We start from the raw sequence: 20277 nt of genomic DNA, 5'->3' as shown, positions 1-20277 counted from the left end.
TGGGCGCTCTGCAGACTCGGTCAGACCTGCGTTCTGAACAAGTCTGTTGGCAGTCGCGCAGGTCGCTCGCCTCACACACAGGTGCTCCGACGTCCCCCTCGTCCCGCATCAGGGAGGGAGGGGGGGGGGTCCCATCATGACTGACAGCCAGGTGGAAGATCCACATAAATCCCCTCTCAACACCCACTGTTTCTGCGCATGAATGCGTGGCCCCTGACCGGGTACAGCATCTCGATGAAGGTGAGGGGCCCCACCGCGATGGCGCTGCGGCCCTGCACCTTGAAGCCGGACTTCTGGTAGAAGGGGACCAGGAAGTCCTCGCACATGAGGACGGCGCGGCGGATGTAGGGCAGGCAGCGCAGGTACTGCAGGTAACGCCACATGAGGATGGAGCCTTTGCCCTGCTGGCGGAAGGTGCGGTGGACGGCCAGGACGTGGATGTGGACGGTGGTCCCGTGGGGCTTGTGGAGCGTGAGGGCGTCCTGGAGAACAGAGAGGGGGGAGGGGACAGGTTAGGGATTTATCGATGACAAGTTCGATCAGAAATATTAAAGTGACAATCAGTTTCTCCAGAGCTACTAAAGCTTAGTGGTTATGTCACGTGCCTCATGTACAGAGGTTATAGTCCGCTTTGCCGCAGCTGAGGCATGAGCGGCGCCAGGGAGGGGTTAGGATAGCCGTAGCATCGCCTTAGATTTTCCCAAATGATTTTCTTTGGTTTATTGAGAATTCTCAACGTGTGAATAAATAATTTAATCTACAATTTGAAAAATCTCCCCCTGAACAGGCGCCATACATTTGAGGTGAAATCCTCCAAACTCTCCTCTGTTAATCTGTTTTTAAACCTCGTCTTGCTTTTATCCCGCCGGTCCAGTCAGGTAAATCAGCGCCCAGGTGTCCCCCCTTACCATGTTAAGCCTCTCCTGGTCCCACAGTGAGCCGATGATGAACGCCACCAGCCGTCCCTCCTCGAACCAGCCAAGAGACAGCTCAGGACACAGGCTGAGGAAGTGACGCACCTCGTCCAGGTGCAGAGGACACTCTCCGGACACTGAGATGAAGGCTGCGAGGAGGAGGAGGAGAAGCACTGTTAATATGATACCCGGATGCAGGGGCGTCACCAGGGGGTTTCTGGGTCATATTCGGCCACTCCACAACAATCAACTCTAACATTTTACAACGATACAACCTCGTCTTTTCATTTAAAATCAAGGACGCCTTCCTCCTCTGAAGTGACAATCAGTCCCACCCTCCGCCCCACTATGACGCCCTTGTCTGGATGGCATAAGCCCCCTTGTGTACTCAAGAGGATCACCAAACGGGATCACCAGGGATGTAAAGAAAGTTGAAGGCAGCTGAACTCCCTGTTTGCTTTTGGAAAAAGATTCTATGATTCTTTTTTTTTTTTTCAGTGGGCGTGACGTCATAAGTAGGCTAACTATGCACAAGGTAGCCAATATTTAGAAATTAGAGCCCACCATTTTCTGAGTATGAGTTCTGTACTCATGATTTCTTACAGAGTGACTTGATTTAAGTTGAAGTGCATGAACACTGAGACTTGCTCCGGGGGGTAAAAAAATAAACAAAACGTCCCTCTGTGCGTAAAAGTGCCAAAAAACACCAAAGCTACCGAGACAGTCCTAATGAGTGATGTGTTCAGGTAAAGTGAGAGTTTTGTCTTACCTTCTCTCTCTATCTCGAACACACTGATGGCATCCTCCGGGCTCAGGGAGCGGAACTCGCTGGCCGGCAGCGTGTGTCTGCGGCCCTGCGACACCGGAGAGCGCATGTGGATCGGCCTCATGAACGGAACTGCGCTCACAACCGACATGATCCTAGTTTTCCCCCCAAATGTGTTTAAAAGTCAAGCGTGAAATGAAAACAGTCTCCTGCTGTCTCCTCTTCTGGATCCGTGCGTAAACAGGACTGCGCGTGAAGACTGAACGGAGAGTGGCTCGCGCTCAGTATTTATACCCTCGGCGGCGCGCGTAGGAAGCTGGTTCTAATCCTGAAGGGAGCTGGATGACCAACCCCCCCCCGTGAGTAATCTTAACAATAAACATACTTACCCGGGGTCAGGGGGGTGTTGGGAGTGATCCTCGTCATGCCACCGTCAGACCAGCAGATTTAGATTTAGATCATGTGTTGGCGTTTCCCACCAAAACATCACCAAACTCTTTTATGGAGTTGACTTCCGGTAAAGTAACTCACGAGGGGATCATGTCGGTGCGCACAGCAACAGTGGGAGCTGCCCTGATTGTTAAACCATTAAAAAAACATGTTTATTAAAGCTGTGTTTCTGATTGGCTTCTCTCCGTCGTGCTGCTTAAAGTGGGCCATCTGAAGGACTCGACATACCCACTCTTCATGTGATTTCTCTGAGCGAGACTTTTCCATTGCCCCTTTAAGTGGAGTTCACGCTCTTTCCACGCGTTTTTTTCCAGATCTGCAAAGAGGATTAGGGGGTGTGGAGGTGTTTGTCACCTCTTTGGAGTTAAAATAAGCTTTGTGAAGAATTTCAACAAGTCAGTCTTTTTATTTTGATTTATGGACAGCTGATGATGTCACAGCAGAGACAGAAGCAGCAGAATCCTGAATGTCAGGTGTCATTATTTTTGGTATCCAGGAGGCAGCTGAGTGATCTGATCAACACACACACACTGGCACCATGAGCAGGTGAGCTGGTCACAAGGCTGAAAATAATCTCCACCCCCTGATAAACACTGAGCTTAAATTACAATGAGCTTTCCCCTGGTACACCACCTTTAACGTTTTAATAAGAGGAGGTATGAATACTCCTCGATCGAGGGGTTTCATCGATGTCCTTTAAGAAGAGGACTCATGAGATGTTTGTTCGGCTCCGTTTGGTTACAAAACACAATCTATTAAAATATGTAATTGAAGCTTTTCCCATTTGCTGTTTTATCTGGATAAGCCGCTACATTTTGGTTTCACAACATTTCCCATGGCTAGTGTCGAAGTCGAGACCACACTAATCGAGACCAAGACATTCCCGAGACCAGAGTGCACCAAGACCGAGACAAGACCAAGACATTTAGGGATCGAGACCGAGACAAGACCAACACCATGAATATCAATAAAAAATTCCTCATCTTGTGTGTAGGGGGCGTCTCGCTCTCTTAGACCGTAACACCGGGAAGGTTGCGGCCGTAACCGGGGTAACCAGGGGATAAAAATCTAATTATGAATGAGCTGAAGTTATTTGTTCTTTAAGAAAGCTGCGTTTTCCTTCTAATCTCAGTGATGACCTGGAAAAACAGCTGATCAGTGGCGACGTTGACGGGTCCTGTTTTGAAATCAGGAGTCTGAGACAGAGACAAGACCGAGTAAAAATACTTTTGATTCCAAGACGAGACCTTCAAGACCGATTTCGAGTACTACAACACCAGAGTGTACAACCATCTGTATTTCCACATCATCACACAGATGGGAGATCATTAATGTATAAACTGAACAACAAAGGTCCAAGGATGGAACCTTGCGGTACTCCCATGGTGCAGGCTCTTGATGGTGATAGAGTTATTTATACGCACTCACTGGAAGCGACCGGATAAATATGATTGGATCCAGTTCGGGGTACTTATGGACAGTTTGTAATCCGACAATTCAGCAAGTTGTATCTGATAGTTGACCATATCAAAGGCCTTAAATAAGTCCAGGAAAATAGCTCCTACCACCGCTCCCTTTATCCAGTTTCACCTTAATGGCTTAGAGAAAACGCTGATGTCAGCACGCTGTTTTAGTTGAATGCTTTGGCCTGAACTTGAACTGCATTTCTATTCATTTTAATAAATGTAAAAATGTTATTAGTTGTAGCTCTTAGCATAGCATCAGGCTGTCCCCACCAAAGACCCAGAGGAATAAACGAGTCAAGAGCGCTCAGGAGCTCCTAGGAAGTTAGATGATTTTGTTATTTACATTAAAAGGAAACTGTCTTCACATTTAATCTGAGGTCAAACTTTTGCATATATAAAATATATTTCTTTTCTTTTTTTCTTTTCTTGTTTTTCCATCAACTCACTCATTTCACTCCATTTTTAATAGATCAATGCCTGTTTCATTTAGCTGATAGAGGGTTAACATTCTCAGTCTTTCTATTGTATGTATGTGTCTAAGTGTGTGTGTGTGTGTATGAATACGTGTATAAGTTACTGTATATGTGTTTATATTTAATTTTGTTTTGAAATTGTGTAATTCGATTTGTTTAGTTGATTTATTTGTCAACTGAGGTGAGGTCCCTTGTATAAGCCTGTTGGCTTCTTGACCTCTCCTGACACACCTTTTATGTTTTTGTTAATCCTATTTTGATGTATTCTTATATGTGTGCTAATCAAAAAATAAAATATTATTGTGTGCTCTGTTTGTGCTCCACACCAAGTTTTTTATTGTCATAAGCCGTATAAATAATTTAAATAAATAAAATCTATCATCTGAAAAGCAAGAAAATGTGTTTTAACTTTGCTGTGAGTATTAATGTGAACACACTGCCGCTCAGTGGCGAGAGAGGGTACTGCGTGATGACGTTCCATCACTGCGCTACGTAGCGACGTAAACACGTGCGCCTCGCTGCTTCCAGGTTACAGTTTTTTCACTCCATCGTCATCCTCGCTCGCGCTCTAGCATCACTCCCTGACAACAGCAGCGATGGCGGAGCCCGAAGCATCAGCGGCCGCAGCGTCCCCGGGCCTCTCCCCGGCAGGCAGCCCGGGCTCGGAGCCTCCCTCTATGGCTCTGTCTCCCACGCAGGACGGCTCACAGCGGCTGCTCTTCTCCCACGACCTGGTCTCCGGGCGGTATCGCGGCTCAGTCCGGTTTGGCCTCGTACGCATGATCCACGGCGAGGAGGATTTTAACTCAGACTCGGACCTCGACGATGGCGGAGGGAGAGGAGGAGGAGGAGGTGGAGGAGGGGGTGGAGGAGGAGGAGGAGGACGAGTCCAGTGTGGGTCGGACACTGAGAGCGCTGTGGACACCCCCAGTCGGCCTCTTGGGAGGGGGTTCGTCCGCGTCCAGTGGTACCCCGAAGGAGGGAAGCAGGACATCAGGGAGACAAAGGTACCGCACACACCGGTGTTACGTCGAAAAGTGTTACCCATCGTTGTGCACACTGACACCTAGCTGTCCCCCGCAGCCTGACGTGAACACTGCTTTGTTTTTAACTGTCTGCTGTGTGTTTGTGGACGAGATAAGACGACTTGCTAACCCACTCGGATCCATCTAAATCCATCTGCCTAGAACAGCCTAGCTAGCTAACTGGCTAGCATCCAGGCACACATGCTAACTGGCGGTTTAGCCTCATGTCACTCAACATGTTCTGACACATGTTTCACCATGTAGCCTCTCAAACATCAGACACACACACACACACACACACACACACACACACACACACACTGACAGGACAGGGAGCAGCTCTCTGGTGGTCGAAACAAACATATCTTCATGCAGGTGCAGGTCCCTGCTAGGACACACACACACACACACACACACACACACACACACACACATACATACACACACACACACACACACACACACACACACACACACACAGCTCTTCCTCAGCTGGGTGTGACTTGGCCTGGGACCAAACATCAATAAAACATGTTCATTATGGATCAACTCTCATGATTTATTAGAGAGGCAACCTTTAAATGACTTCTCTGATCTTCTTGACTCCTGAAGAAATTCTGATTAATCCATTTAATATCTAAAGTTTGGGACTGTTTCACTCAAAAATCACATCTCGACATGTTTGAGCTAGTGCTGAGCTAAATCCACATGGGCCAGATATCACACAGACGCAGTTTGTAAGGTAACAACATACAAGCTAGGACGATATCATTTATGCTGCGTTAAAATAACATTAAAGGAGCAGTATGTAACTTTGACCCCTAGTGTTTAAAATCGGTACTGCAGTCTAAATTCTAAACATTGTAGAGAGCTGTCTCCCCCCCCCCCCTCCTCTCTAGAGTCCATGCTCACGCAGGTCACCATGTGGTGGACACTGAAGCTTCAGTGTTTAGCCAGAAGAAGTTTTTTCCCCATTAACTGTTTTATCAGGATAAGCCGTTACATTTTTACTGGTGACATTTTTATTCTACGTCACAACTTGTGTCAAAGTCGAGACCAAGACATTCCTGAGACCAGATTGCACTGAGACAAGACCAAGACACTTAGGGATCTTCAGTGTTTATCCAGCTCTGCATGGGTCTGTAAACCTTTCTGTGTTCTAACCTCTCTCCATTTTTCAAAAGCATCTCCAATATTGATCCTAGTTTGAGCACGTTTCTGCTCGTGGAGCTTATTAGAAACATGCAGAGGCTTTTTTTATAGGTCATCACTAAATCTTTGTTGTCAGTTTTACATGACAAAAACATCACCGACCCTTCTGTGTTGTCTAACAGTTGTGAGTTATAAATGTTTGAGTCTTGGCTCCGCTGCTCAGGTGGAATCAGATATTTGAATCGTTGGGTTGTTCCTCCGATCCTCAACGTGACAGCCTGCTGTAGACTGAGTCCATTACACACCTGTGTTAGGTTACCGACTGTAACCCCACTTCTATGAGTACTTATTGTACCACCAGCTAGGATTCATTAAAGACAGTCCAAGGATTTCAGGGTCACTCCTGGAAAATTACAAAGAAACCACGGGTGATTTGACTTCTTCTCAGGGGAATGAAGTTCTCTTTAAAACTTAATTCAGAGAGAAATGTTTGTTGTAATTCAACAACCAAATGACAACTTCAAAAAGAACTGTAAAAATCTGCCGTACAGGTCCCACCGGTACATAAGACTCGGTCTGAGTGTGGGAGTCTTTCAGAGGAAATTAAGGTCTTCCTGTGTGACGGTTTCCAGGTTCAGCAGAATCCACAACGTGCAGCTCTTTCTAGTAACATCTGTTTTCTCCACGTGGCGTTTGTCATCCTGCCACAAACGGGTGTGATCGTTGAGCTGTCGGCCTGAAGTAACGAAGAAGCTGCACCGCCCACCTCCTCTGCTCGCTCGCTGTCTTTTCAAACAAACCGGCGCTCAGTATGTTTAATTCAAATGTTTGATTACGACCTGATGAGGGAGAAAAGATGGTAGAAAAGTGACGCTGCCGCACAGCCTGGTCTGCATCGCTGTGTATCAGAACATAAGATACACTTTATTGTCCCAATCATCTCAGACTCTGTCCTCCTGTTACTATCGGTTGAATATGGTTGATATCGGCCATGTTGACTAGGGCCCGACCGATATGGATGTTTGAGGCCGATACTGGATCGCTTTCTTAGATCTGCTATTTGACTGGTGAATAAATCTCGTAATATCGGTGCATATCAGATAAAAATGAGCAGATACTGATATTCACTTGATAAGATAATATCGGCAGATATTATCGGCTGGGCGATTAATCGGTCGGGCTCCATTGTAGCATTCTCTGATGTCAGTCGTCGATGTTCATCGGTTGTGTTGAATCGATTTGATTCTTGTAAACCAAGTAGAATTATTTTTATTGGGCGGGGGTCAGGGGAGGTCAAAGAACAAACTCTGATTTGTTTTCATCAAACGTGAAACAGTGTGAGAGTCTAACAGCGACTCAGAGGAAAGATGAGCAGCGTGCGGTTTGAACGACACGTTCCAGAGAGTTAAAAAAAAAAACAACAAATCGTTTTACAGCTCGTTTCAAAAAAACAAATCAGCGATCGCTCCAAACAGCTGAATCTTTAGTGTTTAGAGAAACTCTGCTTCAACGTTTGTTCTCCGAGCTTCTCCACTTCCCTGACCTTTGTGGAGAAAGGGGTCACGGGGTTTAACGGAGGAACCGGTCTGGAAACATCTCATGAAAGCTTGTTGTGGAGACTCAGGATGAGACCAGAAGAGGAGCTCTGTCAGGGCGCTCGCGGTCCTCGCTTTGTGTTTTGGGTTAAATGAGTAAAGTTCTGGTCTGAGTGTCATTCATGCTCTGACTCCACAAAGGCTCCGCTGAACAATGACAGCCATGTTTACACGCCGTGTGGACGCTTCCTGCTGTGTCATTACTGTTTGCCCCCCCCCCCCCCCCCCCCCCCCCCCCCACCCCGTGGGCGTTCTGTTTGCTTTGTTGTGAGCGTGCGATGATGTCATTTCTAGTTTGCCCCGTCTCATCCTGGGATCATGGTGAAGACTCTGATCAATAATGCATAACGACTTCCTGCAGATTGTGAAGTTACAGATCTCCAATTTGATGTTTCCACAAAATTACGACTTATATTTATCCTGCAGGCGGCGCCCAAATTTAAATATTTCCCCCCAGGACCAATCAGTGGAGGAGAAACTGAAACCTTAAATTGGTTTAACTTGAGATTATTTTAACATTTCACATCATTTTCTTTCCACTACTCAAAGGAGATGGAACCAGGACGACGTGTCAGACTGAAACTGTAGATCGCTGGTTATCTCGTGACGAGCTGATAGAAAAGACGTGAGGCCGTCGACGACGTTTATCTGCTGCTTGCAGACTCGTTGAAAACATGAACATGAGTACGTCACACACAAACTCTCCACTCAGATGTTCTGTGAAGGTGGGGGGCAACAAGAAAACCTGAACAAATACTGTTATCTATGCTTTAGAGCAGCGTTTCCCAACTTGTGGGTTGGGGTCCAAAAGAGGGTCGCAGAGTGGATTTTAGGAGGTCGTCAACACGTTTGTTTAGTTCCATCCGAGGTCCACATAGAACAGTTTTTCATAAATAAATCTAGACAGTTGTTGTGGTTGAGAACGTGACAAACTACTTAAACAGATCATGAGCTCGTGCACGGAGCTGGAAAATGCTGATATGACAGTTTGCTGCTGGGGAGTCACACTTGCTGTCCCGCTGCTTACTGAGGGTCCACACTAACACTCGTTTGGGTCGTTTGGTCATTTCTTTCCTTCTCTGTCTTCTAGCAGTTCATATTGTTACAAACGGTGGAAGAGGTTTGTGGTGTTGTCTTTGGCCTCACTTGTCTTCGGCACGGTTTACACAGCATGTAACTCGAGTTTTGTCGGACTGTAAATATCCTAAATATCTCCAAACTCCTGCAGCTGAGCGTCCTGCATTGAGCCGGTAGGATCAGCGTTTTCTTTGGTGTCTCTATCGCTCGTTTCGGCTGTGTTTCCATCTCGCTCCAAATGTCTATATCCCCCCATATATCGGTCGCACTGGTGTATAAGACACAGCCAAAATAGTTCTTCAGAGTTTGTCTTATAAACCGGATTTTACGGTAACTTCTTGTTTTTTTTATTACCAAACATTGCAAAGAAAGTCCTGCACACTGTCTGCACTGCTCGTTTGCATCTTTATCAGACACCAACAGGACTTCAGAAATGTCAGAATCTGAATACACCTGCTCCCTCTCTCCTCCTCACCAGCTGCATCTTTAAAGCTTTGACACTTTTTTATTTTTAAGAATCATCAACAAGAACCGTGTTGAGTGTTGAACACCCTCAGTGGGTTTAGTCCCGCTTTGAAGAGTCAGACCTGAAGCTCCTCTTCTGGAGCAGAGACCTCTGAGAGAGAGAGAGGACGGAGCAGGTTGTGTGTTAATAATGATGACAAGGAAGGTGAGGCAGGCTGCTGCAGAGAGAGAGAGAGAAAGAGAGGGAGGGGAGAGAGAGAGAGAGCAAAGTGGATTGAAAAGATGAGAGAAGCAACCTGGAAGTGAAGAAGCTGAACACCAATTAAAACACCACCCTTAAAATCTTTTGAGGGGAGATTAGAAACTTAATTGAGTGAAAATGTGGACGGGAGGTAATGAGACGGGCGGACTGGTCGGTAACAGATGTCTGTGATCGTAACGTGCTTTCTCTTAGTCCTTCAAACCGTGAGGCCCCGCCTTCTGCTCGCTCACTTTAAATTCTTCAGGTGTGCGACACTCCTCCTCCCTGAAGTCAGCAGCTTTAGAGCGCAGCCTCCATCACATGCTGTGGTTTGTGTTTCATCAGGTCTACATGGCGGCCTGCTGGTCCAGGAGCCTGCTGGGAGATCTAAACTGGTTTTTGTTGAGTCAGGAAAGGAAGCTGTGAGATATCAAACCTGCTGAGTGCGATGCTTTAAGGAGAGGATCGAGAGACTCCTGGAGATTTATTATCTTTAACGTTTTTTCCTCTTTTATCTCGACAACAGTCTTTGTTTTCATTTTAGAAAAACCAGCTGCTGAACTAGGCAGACAGTCAGATTTATTATTTAATAAAACCTGAGTCACACCCGAGCATCTTAGGAGCAATCAGTAAGATATAGGGATGAAAAGATGAATCGTAAAATCGAGATAAATCGATTCAAAGGTGTCAAGAGTCACATCGGTACTCTGAAAAAAACCCATCCCTAGTGAGATATGTAGCTAATTTTTGGGTTCATTAGATCGGACAGCTGAAGAGAGACGGGAAGTGATGGGAGGAGAGGGTGGGGGGGTTGACATGCAGCGATGGACCGAGGTCGGATTCAAACCCTCGGCCGCTGTGACGAGGACTATAGCCTCCGTACATGAGGTATGCAACATAACCGCTAGGCCATCTGGTGCCCTGAAAGTTGAATTGTTTGATAGAAAATGTGAATATTTAGCTAAATATGACAACAGCAATCTTGGCTTTATTTTTGTATTTTTGTTGCCATGGTAGCGAAAACAGGTATCGATGTAGTTTGAGCTTTACTGGCATTGAAACAAAGTGATGTGACGATCGTAGTGTACAGAGTAATCAGCCAATCACAGAGGAGACGTTGAAACAGCTGTGGTCAGTTTCTCTCCCTCGGTCCTGTAATCCAATCACAGAGAGGTGTGATGTCATCAATCAGCCAGCCATCTCTCCGGCACTTTGTGTGAGTAAGGAGGGGGGGGGGGGGGGGCTCTCACTGCAGGGTGACTCCCATCTGTCAGCCTGGCCCCGCCCCCCTGCCCTCATCCACCCAACCACAGCGGGTTTGATGTCGACCCCTGGTGACCTACAGAAAGGGAACATCTCGATTACCATCATGTTAAATCTTTCAGCTCCCAGAATCCTCTGCTCGTGATCATACGCTCCTCCGCGGCGCTACACATACACAATGAACGGGCTTGACGGTGGTGTGCAGCGCCCACCGCGTCCCATCTGAAAGGCCCTCCTTAACGATGACCTCTGATTATCAGTCACTGGTTAGTTTTGATTGAACTAGTCGGTGGACTTTCTGTTGTGTTGAACATCAAAACAGCCCATAAACCCGCTCGTTCTGTTCTGCGCCGGTGGCCTCATGGTTAGTGTGTGAGCAACATGTACGGAGGCTGTGGTCCTCTGGGTGGGCGTCCAGGGTTCAAGTCCGACCTGTGGCTCCTTTCCCCGGATGTCTTTCCCCTCTCTCTCTCTCTCTCTCTCTCTCTCTGATTTCTGATCAGCCGTAAACAAAGCCTCTACATTTCTTTAACATTTGTAATTTTATGAGATTATTTTCAGCCGGTCGTCGTCGGTGGTGTTTCTCGTGTTTGACTAATCAAGGCCTCTTGTACAGCGTGTAATGATCCCGTAGAGTTTGATGTCAGCAGCTTGTATTTACAGTAAATCTGAAATGTCAGGGACACAACATGACCAAACATCTCCCCTCTTCCTCCTTCCTCCTCATCCTCCCTCACCCCTGCCTCGCCCTTTTCTCCATCCCACTTTCTCCCTCTCCTCTATCCTCCCCTCTGACTCCATCCTGTTAACCACACCCCCTCCTCCCCCTCCTCCCTGTGTTGACCTCCGCCCCCCCTCCCCCCATGGCATCCCAGCAGACCCGGTGTTGGAGAATGTTGACGTAATGATGAGCTGCTGACTGGATGATCGTCCAGCTCTCCTGCTCCGAGATAATGGATCTCATCTCTACCTCTCTTTCTCCACACACACACACACACACACACACACACACACACACACACACACACACACACACACACACACAACTACACTCTGAAGTGACTTGCTTTCTGCATCAATCCCAGCAGCAGCTCTTTCCTCTTCTTCCTCTGTCTCCCTGCTTCATCTTCTTATCCTCCCTTTTTCCTCTGCAGTATCTGCCCTGCCCATTCTCTCTCTCTCTCTCTCTCTCTCTATCTATCTCTCTCTATCTCTGTGTCTCCCTCTCTCTCTATCTCTCTCTCTCTATCTCTGTGTCTCCCTCTCTCTCTCTCTCTCTATCTCTCTCTCTCTATCTCTGTGTCTCCTTCTCTCTCTCTCTCTCTATCTCTCTCTCTCTATCTCTGTGTCTCCCTCTCTCTCTCTCTCTCTCTCCCTTTTTCTTTTTTCCTCTTATCTCACTATCTGCTGTCTTCTATTTCTGGATCCTGCTCTTCTCGTTTCCTTTCCACTCCTCGTCTCTCTCTCTCTCTCCAGGGATCCGTCTCGATCTCCCACTTGTTGGGTTGCCGTTGCCGTCGCCTCTTTGCCTCGTTCTGTGCTCGTCTTCATATTCTCCCCGTCACGCCCTCCTCTCTACCTCTCCCAGTAACCGTCGCTCCCCCTTCACCATCTTCTCACTTTGTTTCCCCCCTTCCTGTCTGTCTCTAGATCCTCGTCCCCTGCTCGTTCTCCATAATGGCGCTTTTCTCTCTTGTTTCTGTTCCTTCAACTTTTCTCGCTGTCTCCCTCCGCCCTGTTTGATTTTATCTCTGAAACGACACAGCGAGCACTCTGCTCTATGTGCTATCACTCTTCTTGTCACTCCCTCGTGGTCTCTGTGGCCCTGCCCCGGCGCTCTTTTTAATAGAGCTGTGCACCCTTCCTGTGCGTCCCAATCAATAGGCTTTAGTCAGACATCACTGTCCTGCAGAAACGAGCATACAGTATCAACGTGTGTGAGGGTAGACTGAGTTCTACTTCCTGTTTCCTCCTGAAGGAACATCCCCCTACTGACCCACAACATGTGAAATAAACCATCCAGTCCTTTGTTTGTGGTCTGCATAAGTCTTACAACACAGAGAAAAATGCTCCGTTTCAAATGTGCTCTCCTTGTGATGTCACAGTGGGATTCTAGTAAAAAAAAATCCCCTCCCCTCCCCTGGTATCTCCACCCATGGACTCCACCCCCAGACTAGAGTCAAACTTTACCGCAGGTCCGCCATTTTTATTCTCTCTACAGAGGAGTGATGTCTACCAGGAAAACTCGAGGGGGGGGGGGGGGGTCATTACATTTAAAGAGACACACACACCATAACGGAGCGTTCTGAGAGAGCTGGTTTATACAGGGTCACAAACCTCCTCTGGTGCTTGATTCATGTTATATTTTGAACACAGCACAGATGTTTCATTTAGACCACAGGGGGACTGTTTGAAAAGGTGGAGGAGGGGGATAATATGTCTTCTTTAAAGAAGTGCAGCATCATGTTAGCCAGAAAGGTGCTGTGGTGATGGCACCTTTCGATCAGCAGCAGCAGAAATCGTCACAATCACAACCATTACAAGAAAAAAAAAAATAGGCTGATGGAAAAGGGTTTCGGCTGAAGCAGAGCTTATAGATGCCGAACCCTTGTTTTCATTTCCTTAAGTCAGACAAACAAAACCAGATAATTACAAATAAGTTTTGGAAAAAGAATCTTAGAAATGTGGGAACATAGGCACGCTCCCGTTTGCCGTCATCAAAGTGTCAGTAAGACGGTAATTTAAAAAAAAAAGTTTCATATTGAATCTTGAAGGCCCGTCTGAATCACGTCTGCTCAGATGATTTTCAATCCCCTGAAACTTTAATGATGTAGCAGCAGAGTGTGATGAGCCTGAGGCTGGAGGTGCAGGATGCAGCGCTCTGTGAAAGCTGCACCTTCATGGTCATACACCGGTTTATATACACATTTCTAATTTGTGGACAGTTTGTGCGACGCGTTGTGAACAAAACAGCTCGTGTTTGTTTGACTTCCTGGAGTGTTTCCTCGATCAGATGTCTCGTTAACTTTCTCATCTTTCAGGATCATCTCTCTCCCCCCGTCTGTCAGAGCGGGAGGAGCAGGCGTGGCACTGAGCCGCAGTCCTCCGCAGTGTCCCTCCCCCCCCCCTCCCCCTCCTCCTCTTCCTCGTGCTGCACCTGATTTGTGACTTGTGTTAATTAGGCCGAGGAGTCAAAGCAAATACATGTCCTCCATCGATCCCTGTAATCAATCTGGACCCTTCTGCTGTATCAGTCTGCACAGAGGGGCAGCCATGACAGTCAGATGAGGTGCCACACACACACACACACGCGCACACACACACACACACAAAGGCATGAACACATGCACACAGTGATGTCCGTGTCTTTTCTTTTGTTGTCTGACTCTTTGTCAACCCCTCCTCCTCCTCCTTCCTCTCTTCTTAGCATCACTTCACGAGCCATAGCAACAGTCAGCTGCTCTCTTGTAACTAGGGATGTTCCTCGCAACTCGGTTCCAAAATCAGTTAAACGGAGATTTAAAATTCTGTTTACCCGACTAGTCCAAAGGTAATGAAACGGTCCAAACTGAGCACAATTCACTCCAAACTGTCTGCAGGTAAACGCTGTGATTTGAGGCTAACGCTCAGGCGAGTCGTCTGACCTTCCTGCAGGTTAACATTCCTGTTTCTGTGCTCGATGTGGTTACTCTTGCTGTGGTTGATTTGCCAGTTTGACCTGAAACAGCCTGCAAACATTTTTATCTCCATTTTCTAAATCGAAATGCTGATGAGAAAAAAAGTAGTGTGCGCACATCGTAGCTAAAAGCAAACAGGTGCAGGATGAAAAAACTGCAGAAGTGAAGAGTTAGCATACTTGAGAGGGCAACGTTTCACTTCCTCGGGAAAATGTGTCAGGAGACAAAAAACATCTTGGTGCCCCTAAGAGAGGCTGTAGCTTGTTTACATCCTGGCAGTAGAGCCAGAAGAAAAGACCCGTTCACTGGCATTTTGAGCAAACATAAGAAAACTGATTCTGGTGTTTGTTAGAGAGGGTGACGTCATTTTAACCGTTTAGTCTTCTGATCGCACACAACATGAACTGTCGGCCAGCTAACGTCGCTAAAAAGTTTTGGATGCTTTTTGATGCCACAAGTTAGAAAAGATCAAATCTGTTCTGTGATGATCAAAAGTTTTTCTGACCTTTTTTTTTTTTTTTTTTTTTTAGATAAAAACCTTCAGACAGTCAGTCATGTATTTTAACCCAGAGCTGCTGTAAGAGGAAGCAGGCTTTCCCAACCTTGTGGTCCCGACCCCATGTGGGGGTCACAGGGAATTCAAATATATATTGATCACACTGTGGGCCACAGACAGACACTCTGAGAGGTTCTTGTTTTGGTGTTGTCGGTCATCCGTTGTGCAGTCATGTCCTCCCAGACTTTCTTCATCCACAATAATAAAAGACCCAAAAAGTCTGAATGTGCTCTGAGATGAATGTTGACCTGCAACACAGCAGATAAACGAACACATGACTGAAAACTAATTAGTTTGAGCAAAAAGCTGGATGTGTTTTGGACGAGCCTGAAAAGGTTTGGAGCCACTGAACTAAACTCTTCAGATACACTTCAGAACCAAGACGCTGTCGATGTCTTTATCAGCCTCGCTGATGAGCACCGGACTCGGTTTTCTTATGTTTCTCCCACAACGAGGAAGTGGGACCTACTCTTATTAACATCTCCATCCAGGATGACTCAGCCACACCCACTGGCGCCTGAAACACAAAACGGCAAACCAGCAGAAGAAGAAAACGAGCCGCTCATCAGGAGAGCTAACAGCTGGTTAACGAGCAGGTTGACATACTGGTCCTGATGGGAGGGGGGGTAGCAAAGGTCCTGTAGTGGTTTTTCAGGAGTGTGGGTCAGAGAGAGAGAGAGACCTAAGGTGTTATAACTGCTCGCTCGCTCGCTCTCTCATAGCGAGCTAAATGATATTGATTTAGACTCTCAGTTTCTGAACAGAGGAGGAAATCAGCTCGCTGCAGCACCATGCACTCAGAGAATATTAATGAAGACGTATGTGTACGTGTGTTTGTAGAGAAAGAGACGTTTTGTTCTCCTCAGCTTCTCCGAGCTTGTGTGTGTGTGTGTGTGTGTGTGTGTGTGTGTGTGTGTGTGTGTGTGTGTGTGTGTGTGTGTGTGTGTGTGTGTGTGTGTGTGTGTGTGTGTGTGTGTGTGTGTGTGTGTGTGTGTGTGTGTGTGTGTGTGTGTGTGTGTGTGTGTGTGTGTGTGTGTGTGTGTGTGTGTGTGTGTGTGTGTGTGTGTGTGTGTGTGTGTGTGTGTGTGTGTGTGTGTGTGTGTGTGTGTGTGTGTGTGTGTGTGTGTGTGTGTGTGTCCCTCAGCAACAGAGACATGAGGAGCAGACAGACTGCTGTTTTATAGATTACAAGGGAACATGGCGACCAATCGATCCTACCCTCTTACACACACACTCAGTGACTCTTCCTCTCCCAGAATTCAGTGGTGTAGTGTTACAGTGATACTCAGTGGCTGAGTCTGAAACCACTAACGTACTTCCTGCTGCACACTAAACCACGGGTCATAAGCTAGCATCAAGTTAGCGCAACCATCGTAGTTCCCATTTTAAACACTAGGTGGCACAGTTACATATCGCTCCTTTAACTAAGAATAAACATGTTATTTAGAATCTCCTCTTCTGGCTTTCAGAAGTTGTTTTGTTGTTTTTGTTGTGTGTGCTCTCAATCAGGAAGCTGATGTTTGTTTTTGTTAATTTGCTGAATCATAGCTGACGTGATGATGATGATGATGATGATGGTCGCAGGCTTGGAGTCATTTCTAATTTTCTGGTTTCTAACACATTGTTTGCTTGATAAAGGTGTAGTACCGAAACACTGCCTATAAACGTGTTTGCAAGTTCAACAGAGGGCAGAGTTTACCTTTAAGTTTTCATTTTAAAGGGGGCATATTGTGAAAAATCAGTGTTTTTGAACATCTATCTGTGTAACCTGAGAGTCTACTGACCCACAACATGTGAAATAAATCCATCCAGTCCTTTGTTTGTGGTCTGCATAAGTCTTACAACACAGAGAAAAATGCTCTGTTTCAAATGTGCTCTCCTTGTGATGTCACAGTGGGATTCTGGTAAAAAAAAAAAAAATCCCCTCCCCTCCCCTGGTATCTCCACCCATAGACTCCACCTCCAGACTAGAACAAAACTTTTGAGCAGGTCTGACATTTTTATTCTCTCTACAGAGGAGTGATGTCTACTGGGAAAACTCAGGGGGGGTCATTACATTTAAAGAGACACACACACCAAAACGGAGCGTTCTGAGAGAGCTGGTTTATACAGGGTCACAAACCTCCTCTGGTGCTTGATTCATGTTATATTTTGACCAAAGCACAGATGTTTCATTTAGACCACAGGGGGACTGTTTGAAAAGGTGGAGGAGGGGGAGAATATGTCCTCTTTAAAACAAGAACTAACTGGACATTTGGTGCCTGGGACGAGTACTTTTGTTTCTGTGGAATCATAACAGGTATCACTATAACAACCCTATGATTCACTTCAGAATGTCTAACCCCATGGCGGCACATTTACAATAAAACAATAACGGCTAAATTTAGAAAGTCAGCCTTTAATCGTCCGCCATCGTTCAGTCGTGCCAACATTTCATCCTGCTCGTGTTTTATTCCTCCAAAAGTCTACGACCCCCCAGTCCTCACTTAACATGCAGGAGGCCTCCCTGGTTTTAATTTCTCCGCTCTCTTTCCTCCTAATTACGTTCTCCTCCTCTCCCTCCATCTGTCTCTGCCCAAACTCCAAAACTGTGAGGCTCTGGAGCTCCTCTGTGCTCGCTGCCAGCTGAGCAGATTGTGCTGTAGCTTGTAGAATGAAAGACGAGCCTCCCGCAGGTAACTTTTTATTGAACTTATTCCATCCAGTACCTATACCGCTTATCCTGTCAGGGGGGGACGCAGGGGGGGGCTCCAGTTAGTCCCAGCCGTCGTTGATAAGAGGCGGGGTACATCCTGGTATCTTTATCCGGGGACATGATGTGCACTACATATCTTGCTAAATCCTGCCCGTTAAGTTTTCCTGAGTTGCTTCTCAACTCGTCAGTCACAGCTTGAAGTTTTCCATGTCAGTCAGGAGGAGGCAACTTGTGATGTGAGACGGATAACGCTCATGACCTGTGACCTCTGTGCGACCAGTTTGATCATTTACCACTCATAGCGTTGATATAAAAGCACTAACTGTCATCATAGCGTCAGACGGTGGAGAGAGTCAGAAATCAGGGAGAGAGAGAGTGGAGAACATGGGTCGCCCACCAAGAGGACTTCAGCCTCCGTACAGCAGACTGTAAATATTAATGTTTGAAGCTGGTTAGACCTCACCCGTCTGTTCCTGCAGGGGGCGCTGGAGTCCCATCGATGGCGGTCTCCATGCTGGAAATGCTGTCTCAGTCTAACTTTCAGTCAACCTAACGACAGGCTGAGAGCTGGAGCTGAGGCAGGTTTTAAACCTCCTGACAAACCGTTACACCGCGCCCACCTGTCAATCAGGTCAGCTACACGCCTTATTGTGAATAACTCTTATCCTTCATCAAATCAAAACTGATGAGTCATCAAAACATTCACCCCCCGTACAGTGTGTGTCCATCGAGACATGAGCTAATCACACCTATTTGGTTTTTTGAACCAGGCTGTAAACATGTTAATCTCTGCTGTAAAAACAGGCTTTTTAGAATGGGTGTGTATGTGACTTCCTGTGCTTCTGCAGCCAGCCTCTAGTGGACACTCCAGGAACTGCAGGATTTTTACACTTCTGCATCGGCTCACTAACCATCAGGCCAATCGGCGCCTCAGTACTTGTTGGTTCTATCGATCATTAACTAACGGAGATCGTGTTGTTTTAAAAACCTGTGGTGTCAAACTGAATCCTAGTTTTGACATTTTCACAAGCCGAGTGTCTTCTTCTGATTATTTTCTATAAACAAACTTACTTCCTGTCCCCCTGTTGGAAACACTCCTCCGTTAAAACAGTGAGGTGATATTAATTGTTGTGGGTCTGATATCTGGTGTGGTAGTGACACGGCAGATTTGAGCTCTCAGAGCGCGGCGTCCCTCAGGGAGCTCAGCTGGTGCCCCTCTTTAGTTCAGCGCCCTCTGTCTCTCCGGGCTCGTAATCCTTCAGCGGTGCTGCCGCGGCCTCGTCTGTCCATCAGCTGTCCCTTCATTTAACGTGTTTGATTGATAATCCACGCTGAGGATATGTTCTCTCTGAGTCGTATGGTGCTCGTCACTCTGCTGGAGATGCAGATGTTCTCTCTGCGGGCTCTGCTGACGCTGCACGCTGCATTCTTCACGGCTTTGAGTGGCGACTGTGACAAATCACATCAGGAACTCTGACATGCTCCGAGTGTGACTGTGATTTGTGTCGTTTCTTCTGCCGGGTTCTTCGCAGGGTCACTGATGAGAGGAGAGATACGAGCACATGTCTTCTGTCTCTGTTAGATTAAAAACATCAAACGGGAGGTCAGCCAGGTGCCGCTTTCTTAACTTCTCTTTCTCTTTCTTCCACAGTTGAAACTTGAAGACCGATCGATAGTCATCAGAGACATCGTGCGACGAAAGAATTCCAACGTAAGTGAATCCTTGATACAAACATTTTCCTTCCCTTCTCTCCTCCTGTCCTCTCATTTCTGACTTGAAGCACTCATGTTCGCTGCATCAGACCCGACAGGACTTTCACCACAGGTCGACACTTCAAAGGGCAGCGTGGAGACTCTTCATGTTGAAGAAACAAACCTTAAGACTCAGACTGTATGGAATCATATTTGTGCCAAAATAAATCAAACAAAACTTCTTAAATTGCAAACAAAAATAAGACTTTGAGAGAGATATAATCTCACTCAATAAAAAAAGAAAATTACTTGCAATTAAAACATTTGTGTAATTGTGTAAATAATCAGCCTTTCTCTTTTCTTATCATCAGTCCTTTTGTTTACAGTTCCCTCATTTTCTTTCTCACTGATTAGACTTTTGCTCTCTGTCAGCTGCCTCGTTTGCGCTGCCTGACTTTTTGTTTGCGATTCTGGCACAAACCTCTCGAGTGGGTGGGCTTTATGTCGTTCCCGACTCGAGGCCGCTCGGAATCGTTTCTCTTCCCCGAATATTTTAGAGTGAGTCGTATAAAGATCTGATCTTAACGTCCCCTTACGTCTGCTCGGAGATCGACAGGGACGCCCCGATTTTTATCAAACATGTTAAATATTTAAAATCTTAACGGTTACGTCGTGAACGGGTTTGGAGGACGTCGTGTCTGACTACAATAACCACGAGAGACGAGGGAGGAATAAGTGGAGACTAGAGACAGAATCCTTGTATGTGTAAA

General features: G+C 46.5%; 2 protein-coding genes across 2 annotated transcripts in view; one reads left to right on the top strand and one right to left on the bottom strand.

Annotated features, from left to right (window-relative positions):
* Positions 1-143: 143 nt before the first annotated feature.
* On the bottom strand, positions 144-1927 carry aanat1 (arylalkylamine N-acetyltransferase 1). Its single transcript, XM_061062783.1, has 3 exons — positions 1684-1927; positions 909-1063; positions 144-482 (listed from the first exon to the last, which is right to left on the bottom strand). The coding sequence occupies exons 1-3, from the start codon at positions 1829-1831 to the stop codon at positions 177-179; spliced, it is 609 nt and encodes a 202-aa protein (XP_060918766.1). The 5' UTR covers positions 1832-1927; the 3' UTR covers positions 144-176.
* A 2652-nt stretch (positions 1928-4579) lies between these two features.
* Positions 4580-20277, top strand: part of ube2o (ubiquitin-conjugating enzyme E2O) — a 36278-nt gene continuing 20580 nt past the window's right edge. Inside the window, exons 1-2 of the mRNA XM_061062702.1 lie at positions 4580-5076; positions 19467-19526. Of these exons, the coding sequence (XP_060918685.1) occupies positions 4666-5076; positions 19467-19526 (471 nt within the window). The 5' untranslated portion in view covers positions 4580-4665. The remainder of the gene's footprint in view (positions 5077-19466; positions 19527-20277) is intronic.

This window comes from Labrus mixtus, chromosome 2 (assembly GCF_963584025.1).
Source record: "Labrus mixtus chromosome 2, fLabMix1.1, whole genome shotgun sequence".
NCBI lineage: Eukaryota > Metazoa > Chordata > Actinopteri > Labriformes > Labridae > Labrus > Labrus mixtus.
This window is presented reverse-complemented; position numbering and strand designations above follow the sequence as displayed.

Excerpts from the sequence above, each read along its gene's own strand:
- aanat1 (XM_061062783.1), bottom strand. The coding sequence starts at position 1,831 with ATGTCGGTTGTGAGCGCAGTTCCGTTCATGAGGCCGATCCACATGCGC. Across the intron at positions 1,064-1,683 it reads GTTCGAGATAGAGAGAGAAG|CCTTCATCTCAGTGTCCGGA; the intron begins GTAAGACAAAAC and ends TCCTCCTCGCAG. Across the intron at positions 483-908 it reads ACCAGGAGAGGCTTAACATG|GACGCCCTCACGCTCCACAA; the intron begins GTAAGGGGGGAC and ends TCTGTTCTCCAG.